Source organism: Leopardus geoffroyi, chromosome A1, assembly GCF_018350155.1.
Source record: "Leopardus geoffroyi isolate Oge1 chromosome A1, O.geoffroyi_Oge1_pat1.0, whole genome shotgun sequence".
NCBI lineage: Eukaryota > Metazoa > Chordata > Mammalia > Carnivora > Felidae > Leopardus > Leopardus geoffroyi.
In genome coordinates, this window is record NC_059326.1 from 117,108,270 (window position 1) to 117,118,889 (window position 10,620).

Consider the following 10,620-nt stretch of genomic DNA (forward strand, 5'->3'; position numbering starts at 1 on the left):
GCCAATATATTGTAAATGAAGGCAATATGTGCTTCTCCCTGGGGAAAGCTCCCGATGGCATTGCAAGAATTTACAGATCTCTAAGTTATTTTTTGAAATTGTGACTCTTCCTTCTACCTTACTTCTTGAATAACTACACCAAGAAAGAGCCCTGTGGTTGTCCTACATTGATGTGTATACCTGTGATAAATAGACCTTCTTCATCTTAACTTCCTGTGATTTGAAGTTTGTCACTCCAACTACTTAGCTTATCCTGACTGATACAAGTAAAAAATATGAATACTAGATATTTTAGTCTCCAATAAAATGATGCTCAGCTCCTACCAAGCCAGGCCTAACTCTTCATCTCAATGACATAAAAATTGTTGGGTAAAAAAATGTACAGATTGGTCAAATGGTTTTATCTGTCCTGTAGTTCTTACTATGTATACCGAAAGTATGTGTGGGTGATTGTGTGCACTCAAACTGATTTCAGCCTTTTGCTTGAAGGTGGGAAGGTCAATTGCCTAAATCATTATGAGTTTTGGAGTGGCATGTCTTGTCCTTTGACAAGGATTTTTTAAAAATGCAAGGAGATATGTCTCAGCCTCAGCAGGAGATTTCCAGATAAGCCACTCCAACAATGGAATAGGAGTCCTACAAGTCTTTTGAGCCAGAAATTGTTGGCCTATTTGGAAATTTATGAAATTATATTCACCCATGAAATCACCTCAGAGAGTCAAACAAAATGAGACCAAATATATTTCATTAGAATTCAAATAAAGGAAGGGGCGCCTGGGTGGCGCGGTCGATTAAGCGTCCGACTTGAGCTCAGGTCATGGTCTCGCAGCCTGTGAGTTGGAGCCCCGCGTCGGGCTCTGGGCTGATGGCTCAGAGCCTGGAGCCTGCTTCCCATTCTGTGTCTCCTTCTCTCTCTGCCCCTCCCCCCTTCATGCTCTGTCTCTCTCTGTCTCAAAAATAAATAAAAACGTTAAAAAAAATGAAAAAAAAAAAGAATTCAAATAAAGGAACCAATATTTCTCTCAATATATTAGAAAGAGAAATGTTCAAGAGTGTGAGACGTGGGGCCTGAGCAAAATAACTAAGAGCAGAGAAAGGTATATTTTCACTCAAACGTGCAATACAGTACAGGAAAAAAGGCCCATAATCTTCAAAATACCTTCTTTAAGGAAAAATCTTTATAATACTAGTATCACTTTCCTCATAAAGAGAAAAATTATTAAATGGATAGTGCCACGGGAACTCTAGATACTCAAAGAGAATTTTCTAAGAATCCTATATAAAACAAAGCCTAAATATTAGATAAATAACATTTATCTAAATATTGTGAAAGTGTACAGATAGTACAAAGGCAGTACAATTTCTATCTACTTGTATAGATAATGAAAAGTCTCAGATATTCCATTTTCACCATACAAGACTTAAAAATTTTTTTTTAGAAGTTATTTATTTTTGAGAGAGAGAGACACAGAACCCAAGAAGGGGAGGGCAGAGAGAAAGGGAGACACAGTATCAGAAGGAGGCTTCAGGCTCTAAGCGTAGAGCCCAATGCGGGGCTCGAACTCATGAGCCGTGAGATCATGACCTGAGCCGAAGTCAGATGCTCAACCGACTGAGCCATCCAGGTGCCCCCACCAAAAACTACATTTAAAAGGATGGGCAAGGGGCATCTGGGTGGCTCAGTCGGTTAAGCGGCCGACTTCGGCTCAGGTCATGATCTCGCGGTCCGTGAGTTCGAGCCCCGCGTTGGGCTCTGTGCTGACAGCTCAGAGCCTGGAGCCTGTTTCAGATTCTGTGTCTCCCTCTCTCTGCCCCTCCCCTGTTCATGCTCTGTCTCCCTCTGTGTCAAAAATAAATAAACGTTAAAAAAAATTAAAAAAAAAAGGATGGGCCAGAATTCATTACAACAGAAAGGTGGAGGATTTATGGCAAAAGGAACAGAAGATATAAAGTCATGAGGTAGAGAAAAAAATGAAAATAACATCTTCGGAAAATAGATAATCATCTGTTTTGACCGGGGTGTAATATGAGTATGGTGGGTGCAAAGCAGTGGAATAAATCACTACATTGGTATATAATTTGGCAGTGCATTTGAAATAAAGGTATTTGCTTTAGTTACCCAATATGAGTTCAAAGATCAAAGGCTAAGTTCCAAAATGAAGTGTCTAAGGATTCTCAATGCCTCTCCAATATTTACTAGTGATCAAGTCAAATTCATTGGTATAAATTCAATGGTATAAATGGTATAAATCAGCTGGAGCTGAGTATTGGGATTATGGAGGTTGTATATACATTAATATAGTAAAAAGCACTGATTGCATAAAAATAAGTAAAATAAATCTTTCACAAGATTCAGCTGTATAAAAGCAGATGTACTAAATTAGTCACTTTAAAATTAGGCTGTGCTGTGCTGTACTTAATGGGAAGATTACCTATGTTTTAAAAAATTGAGCAATATATTAAAATAAGTCTAGGGTCTTGATTCACTCTTTTTTTTTTTTGCAAAGACTGTATCTTTGAAAAGTATTACTGAGTTGATAACATATTTATGGAGAGAGTTAAAATAAGGGAGGTTATGCATTTCACAAAAATGTAAGGATCATAGTATCCGCTCAAATGTGGGTAAAAAGCCAGTAATTTTTTGGTTACATCCATACTAGTCATGCCAGTGTTTGTAAATACAGTGGAATCATTAAAGATATTTTTGCCCCCAAAACTGAAAAAAAATGGTTGTATGCCATGTGAAATTTTTTAATACAAAAAAGAATGTAAAATGATGGCAACACTTATGAAATAATAAAGATAGAAAATATCCAATTTAAAGGAGAAAAATGAGTATTTGGTTTTTTTACACCAAATAAAAAGACGACATACATAAAGAGCTTACCCTTTGAGAGTAAATGGCTCCGGAATATGCAATTCTCCCAGACAACCTCCGAGCGCCGCTGTTGACCGAAGGGAAGAAAGGGGTTCTCAGTTCTGCGTGAAAGTTGGGCAGTGTTTTCCTGCTTTGTCTTGCACACATCAGAACGCGGAGGCAGCGCCAGTGCACCCACCAGAACGCGGAGGCAGCGCCAGTGCACCCACCAGTTCCTGACAAACAAGTCCTACCCTCAAATCACAAAAGTCTAGGTGCTGTCACTGATTTTTTTTTAAACATCCCAGAGACATCCTGAAAAGAAGCTTCCTGGAGAGTTAAAAAAATGCAAAGAAGCTCCAGAAAAGCCAAATGGATGAAAATTCAGGTACTGTTTCTCTTCCTGCTGTCTTTGTTGTGGGGGACTATCTCCCAGCACATCCAGTACACAATTCCAGAGGAGCTGGCTAAAGGCTTGCGAGTGGGGAACGTCGCCAAGGACTTGAAGCTCAGTGTCCAGGAGTTGCCAGCTCGAAAACTGCGGGTTAGTGCAGAGAATTTCTTCAGTGTGAGTGCAGAGAGTGGGGATTTGTTAGTGAATGGTAGGATAGATCGAGAGGAAATTTGTGGGAGGAAATCCGAGTGTGCACTAGAATTTGAAATGGTCGCTGAAAATCCCATGAATGTTTTCCATGTGATTGTTACAATCCAAGATATTAACGACAATGCACCACGTTTCATTGCAAAAGGCATTGACTTGGAGATCTGCGAGTCAGCCTTACCAGGTGTAAAATTCCCTCTGGATTCTGCACAAGATGCAGATGTAGAAAGTAACTCCCTGAAGATATACACTATCAACCCCAATGAACATTTCTCCCTGACAACGAAGGAAAGTCCTGATGGGAGTAAATACCCAGAATTACTGCTGGAAAAACCTCTGGACAGAGAACAGCAGAGTTCCTACCAGTTAATCCTGACTGCCATAGATGGTGGAGACCCTCCGTTAAGTGGAACCACCCAGATCCAGATTCAGGTCACTGATGCCAATGATAATGCTCCATTGTTCAGCCAGGACACATACAGAGTTAACATCCAAGAAAACGTGCCCTGGGGGACTTCTGTGTTGCAAGTGATGGCCACCGACCAGGACCAGGGCGTTAATGCAGAGATTACCTATGCCTTCCTCAATGCCCCAACAAGTACCAGCCTTCTCTTCAATCTCAACCCAAATACTGGTGACATTACAACCAATGGTACATTGGACTTTGAAGAGACCAGTAGATATATGTTGAGTGTAGAGGCCAAGGATGGAGGGGTACACACCGCTCACTGTAATGTTCAGATTGAAATTGTTGATGAGAATGACAATGCCCCAGAGGTCACGTTGATGTCCTTTTCTAACCAGATTCCCGAGGACTCAGACATTGGAACCGTAATAGCTCTCTTTAAAGTGAGAGACCGAGACTCTGGGGAAAATGGACTGGTGAGGTGCTATATTCAGGAAGAAGTTCCCTTCAAATTAGAATCCACCTCCAAGAATTATTACAAGTTGGTGATTGACAATGCCCTGGATAGGGAACAGATGGCAGAGTACAATGTCACCATCACAGCCACTGACAAGGGCAAGCCATCCCTATCCTCCAGTACAGGGGTCACCCTGCATATCAGCGATGTCAACGACAACGCGCCGGTTTTCCACCAGGCCTCCTACGTGGTCCGCGTGATGGAGAACAACCCTCCAGGAGCCTCCATCGCCCAAGTCAGCGCCTCCGACCCCGACCTGGGACCCAACGGCCGCGTGTCCTACTCCATCGTGGCCAGCGACCTGGAGCCGCGGGCGCTGGCGTCCTACGTGTCCGTGAGCGCGCAGAGCGGCGTGGTGTTCGCGCAGCGCGCCTTCGACCACGAGCAGCTGCGCGCCTTCGAGCTGACGGTGCAGGCCCGCGACCAGGGCTCGCCCGCGCTCAGCGCCAACGTGAGCCTGCGCGTGTTGGTGGGCGACCGCAACGACAACGCGCCTAGGGTGCTGTACCCGGCGCTGGGGCCCGACGGCTCGGCGCTCTTCGACACGGTGCCGCGCGCCGCGCAGCCCGGCTACCTGGTCACCAAGGTGGTGGCGGTGGACGCCGACTCGGGACACAATGCGTGGCTGTCGTACCACGTGCTGCAGGCCAGCGAGCCCGGACTCTTCAGCCTGGGGCTGCGCACGGGCGAGGTGCGCACTGCGCGTGCTTTGGGCGACAGGGACGCGGCCCGCCAGCGCCTGCTGGTCGCCGTGCGGGACGGGGGACAGCCGCCCCTCTCTGCCACCGCCACGTTGCACCTGGTTTTCGCCGACAGCCTCCAAGAAGTACTGCCGGATGTCAGCGACCGCCCGGAGCCCTCTGACCCTCAGGCCGAGCTGCAGTTTTACCTGGTGGTGGCTTTGGCCTTGATCTCGGTGCTCTTCCTCCTTGCGGTGATTCTGGCGGTGGCCCTGCGCCTGCGCCGCTCCCCAAGCCCTGCTGCCTGGGGCTGCTTTCAGTCAGGCCTCCGTTCCAAATCTGGACCTGGGGTTCTCCCCGATTACAGAGAAGGGACTTTGCCTTATTCCTACAATCTGTGCGTTGCCTCACAATCAGCCAAGACAGAGTTTAATTTTTCCAACCTGAAACCAGAAATGACTCCGCCTCAGGATCTTCTTTGTGAAGATCCTTGTATGGATGTATGTGCCCGCAGTGAAGACCCCCAAATCGCTTATGACTCGTCTTTTGCCTCTCACGTGAGTTTCTGCAAACATGCTTTTATTCTCAATTGTGCATAATTCTTTTGTTTATTGTTTTTCATTTTCCTAGTGATGGTAGTGGTAGAAGAGGTTTATTGGATGGGCGGAGACTGGTTCCTTATTTGCCCAACAGTCTTGGCAGTTACATAATTAATATTTCTCAATCTGTACTGTTGGCAATTTTGTATGATCAAAAAATATTGGTAAGGAGAGCTCGTTCTGGGATGTCACCACCTTTAGTGAGAGTATTGTCCTTTCTTAGTTGATGTGTGATACTGTTTTTTTCAAACTTTATTCTACATAAATGTACTGACAGTCCTTCCTGCTTAAGTTAAAGTCCATCAAATCTATTATAGTTTTTTCATCTTTTTGTTGCAATGTGTATTTTTAATAGAACTTTCCAAGAGTTAAGTTTCTTAGCACTTCTTTGCCTTCTCACATGTGGCAAACAGTGATTTGGATCACTAGTTTCCAGTGAATTTTATTCCCACTCCGTAGTGTCATTCAAAAATAATTTTGGGGGACACCTGTCTTGCTCAGTTAGTAGAACCTATGACTCTCCATCTAGGATTTTTGGGTTCAAGCCCCATGCTGGGTGTAGAGATTCCTTAAAAATAAAATCTTTTAAAAAATAACTATCTTGGGGCACCTGGATGGCTCAGTCAGTTAAGCATCCAACTCTTGATTTTGGCTCAGGTCATGATCTCACAGTTCGTGAGTTTGAGCCCTGTGTTGTGCTCTGTAGTGGTAGTGTGGAGCCTGCTTAGGATTCTCTCTCCCTCTCTCTGCCCTTCCTTTGCTTGCTATGTCTCTCTCAAAAATAAACTTTAAAAAATATATTGAAAAATAACCTTCTTAACCATTATGTAATAACTTATTTTTATACCCTCTACTTTGTTGCTGTTATGATGAGGAATGTAATGAGCCTTTTTGTGTATAAAGCCTCTTTCATAATTCTTTTTTTTAGTATAGGTTTCTGAGAAGTGAGTCAAAGTTTTTTGAAACACCTCATTTTACCTCTTAATCCCCAACAATTTGTGAGTTCTTTGAGGATTGTTAAAAGTACCTTTAGTATGCTCTCCAAAATTTGATGACTTTAATACTCTGAATAAACAATAGCCTTTCTTGTCTGATAGAATTCATAAGTAACTTCTAGAAGGTAATTATTATGTGAGGAATAATCTAAAGAACTGGCTACTTGCTGCTTTATATTAAGTTTTCTACAATTAGTAAGTTACTCAAAGTATTCATGTGTAAGAAAACTCTGAAACATGCAATGATACACACACACACACACACACACACACATATGAAAACTTTCCTTTTAGTGGTTATTTCTAAAATCAAACTTAAAGTAAACTTATAGATAATAGTAAAATAATACTTTCTGGATGTGTCTTTATGTGGTACTGAATATTGTCTGCTGTTTACATACATAATTTCAGTTTAACTTTTCTGTCTTTTTTATCTTTATTATTTATTTTTAATATCAGAGTTATTTACCAATTGTTTTAGGGCTTTACATTTATATTACTGATGCACTCATTAAACAATGAAAAACTGAGTATCTACTCTATGAAAGGTGCTGTTCTAAAATTTGAGGACAGACTGTGAACATGATAGTCACAAACATAGCTGTGGTCTAAAATTTTCTTTATACAAAATTAATAAACCAATTACCTTCCCAAACCTATTATCATATTGGCCAACCCCATTTGCTCAGGGGTAAGACTAGCTCTTGAACAGTAGATGTTTTTTACAAGAGAATTGAAAAGTTGCCCATATTTTAAAGGGTCAACTCATGTGAGGGAACTTGTTTCTGGATAGGAAGGGACTAGAGCTCAGACCTCCAACTTCCCCGACCTGACACTGTTTTTTCACCTATTCTTTCATTCTTCAAGTTAATCCTTGTTCCTGTAAAGGATAAATGTGTCACTGACACAATGCACTGTACTGAAAATGGGCTATGAAAATAAATAATGGAAAAACTTAGAAGAGAAAAAATTGTTAGAAAAAATCACCATATTTTCTTTAAAAACAAATAAATTACTTTAGAGGGCTTATTGTACAGTAACATTTGGGTCAAGCCTGGATTTTTATTACAAATAAAATAACGGGAGCTTGAATTTTATTCTTTTGGGGAGAAATAAATTATGGAAAAGAAATGGTATAAACATCTTTTCTTTACCAAGAATAGATTGCAGTAACAGGTTAGGACTCTGAGTGTCGCTGTTCACCAGTCAGGGGAGAAAGACAACAAGGAATTTAATCCAAACCACAAGATTTCTGCATCACAAAGCACTAGCCCTGTGGCTTTGGGAAGCTTCAGACTGGACCCCAGAACTCCATCATCCAACGGTGAAAGCACATAATCTTGGACCCTGAAGATTCTGGGGCTCCTCTGACCTCCACTAAGGGAGCACCCAAGTGCAAACTATTCCGCAGCGGGGCTGCAATGGCGGCTCCTCCTTATCGGCCAGACTGCAGCCGGCTGGTCAGGATCTGCGTTCTCCTGGGGGCTCTGTGGGAAATACAGGCGGAACAGATACGATACTCGGTGCCTGAGGAGCTGGACGAAGGCTCTTATGTGGGCAACATCGCCAAGGACCTGGGACTGGAGCCCCGGGAACTGTCAGAGCGGGGAGTCCGCATCATCTCCAGAGGTAGGACGCATCTCTTTGCTCTGAACCCTCGAAGCGGCAGCTTGGTCACCGCGGGTAAGATAGACCGGGAGGAGCTCTGTGAGAGATCTCCAAAGTGTGTAGTAAGCCTGGAGATTCTTCTGGAGGACAAAGTGAAGATTTTTGGAGTAGAAGTGGAAATAATCGATGTTAATGATAACGCACCCAACTTTGGGATAGAGCAAAGGGAAATAAAAGTCGCTGAAAATGAAAATCCTGGGACAAGATTTCCTCTTCCTGAAGCTTTTGATCCAGATGTAGGGGTCAACTCCCTGCAGGGTTACCAGCTCAGTTCAAATGTTCACTTCTCCCTAGACGTGCAAAGTGGAGTGGATGGCATTAAGTACCCTGAGCTGGTGCTGGAGCTTGCCCTAGATAGAGAAGAAGAGGCGGTTCACCACCTCCTCCTCACCGCCTTTGATGGAGGCGACCTGGTTCGCTCTGGCACTGTCGAGATTCATGTAACTCTTGTGGATACCAACGACAATGCTCCTGTATTTACTCAGCCAGAGTACCACGTGAATGTTCCGGAGAATGTGCCAGTGGGCTACTGGCTACTCACTGTAAAGGCCACTGATCCAGATGAAGGAGCCAATGGAGAAGTAACATATTCTTTCCGCAAAGTGAGTGATAAAATGTCCCAACTATTCCAGTTGAATTCTTTGACTGGGGACATAACAATAGTGGGGGATCTAGATTATGAAGACTCTGGATTCTATGATATAGATGTAGAAGCCCATGATGGACCTGGTCTCCGAGCCAGAAGTAAAGTTCTGGTGACAGTTCTGGATGTAAATGACAATGCTCCAGAAGTCACAGTTACATCTCTCACCAGCTCTATCCAAGAAACTTCTTCCCCAGGTACAGTAATTGCACTTTTCAATGTGCATGACAGTGATTCAGGAGAGAATGGCCTTGTCACATGTTCTATTCTGGATAATCTGCCATTCACACTTGAAAAGACCTATGGAAATTATCATCGTCTGTCGACACAAAGAACACTGGATAGGGAAGAAGTCTCAGAATATAACATCACAGTAACTTCCACTGATCATGGAACTCCACCACTGTCTACAGAAACTCACATCTCATTGCATGTGGCAGACATCAACGACAACCCACCTACTTTCCCTCATGCTTCCTACTCTGCCTACATTCCTGAAAACAACCCTAGAGGAGCTTCCATTTTATCCATGTCTGCCCAGGACCCTGACAGCATTGAGAATGCCAGAGTAACTTACTCCTTAGCTGAGGACACACTCCACGGGATGCCTCTCTCCTTCTATGTTTCCATCAACTCTGATACTGGTGTCCTGTATGCATTGTGCTCCTTCGACTATGAGCAGGTTAGAGACCTGCAACTACTAGTGACAGCCAGCGACAGTGGGGACCCTCCACTCAGCAGCAATGTGTCCTTGAGTATTTTTGTTCTGGATCAGAATGACAATTCCCCTGAAATCCTGTACCCTGCTCTCCCCACTGACGGTTCCATAGGTGTGGAGCTGGCACCCCGATCAGCAGAGCCTGGCTACCTGGTGACCAAGGTGGTGGCAGTGGACAGAGACTCTGGCCAGAACGCCTGGCTGTCCTACCGTCTACTCAAGGCCAGCGAGCCAGGGCTCTTCAAAGTGGGGCTGCACACGGGCGAGGTGCGCACTGCACGGGCCCTGCTGGACAGAGATGCGCTCAAGCAGAGTCTGGTGGTGGCGGTGCAGGACCACGGCCAGCCCCCTCTCTCGGCCACCGTCACACTCACTGTGGCAGTGGCTGAAAGCATTCCAGAAGTCCTGGCTGACCTGAGCAGCCTCAAGCCCTCAGCCTATGCTGATGACTCTAGCCTCACGCTGTACCTGGTGGTGGCGGTGGCCACAGTTTCCTGTGTCTTCCTTGCCTTTGTCATTGTTCTGCTGGCGCTCAGGCTGAGGCGCTGGCACACTTCGCGTCAGCTCCAGGCTGTGGGGGTCGGATTGGCTGGAGTGCCAGCCTCGCACTTTGTGGGCATGGATGGGGTGCAAGCTTTCCTGCAGACCTATTCCCAGGAGGTCTCCCTCAGGGCAGACTCCAGGGAGAGTCATGTGATCTTCCCCCAGCCCAACTATGCCGACATGCTCCTCAGCCAGGAGAGCTGTGGGAAAAGCGAGCCTCTTCTCATAACTCAGGATTTACTTGAAACAAAAGGAGACCCTGGTTCTCATCAGGTGAGTCAGTCTTGCCACACCAAAACATAGGCAAAGAGCTATATAAATGTCTCCAACTGTATAAGGTAGGTAATTGATTTAGTAAAGGCATTTTTTTTTTTTTTTTTAGTATTCTATTAC

The 10,620-nt window shown here is 44.4% G+C and overlaps 1 protein-coding gene across 9 annotated transcripts in view; it reads left to right on the forward strand.

Annotated features, from left to right (window-relative positions):
• Positions 1–10,620, forward strand: part of LOC123605040 (protocadherin gamma-C4) — a 169,229-nt gene that overhangs the window by 25,943 nt on the left and 132,666 nt on the right. The window contains exon 1 of one of the 9 annotated variants that reach the window (XM_045491487.1): positions 2,436–5,618. The exons of 6 other annotated variants lie outside the window; for them this stretch is intronic. In XM_045491487.1, the coding sequence (XP_045347443.1) occupies positions 3,204–5,618 (2,415 nt within the window). In that variant the 5' untranslated portion in view covers positions 2,436–3,203. Of the gene's footprint in view, positions 1–2,435; positions 5,619–7,909; positions 10,501–10,620 lie in introns of those variants that run through there. 2 more of the 9 variants (XM_045491394.1, XM_045491421.1) reach the window with 2 other exon arrangements.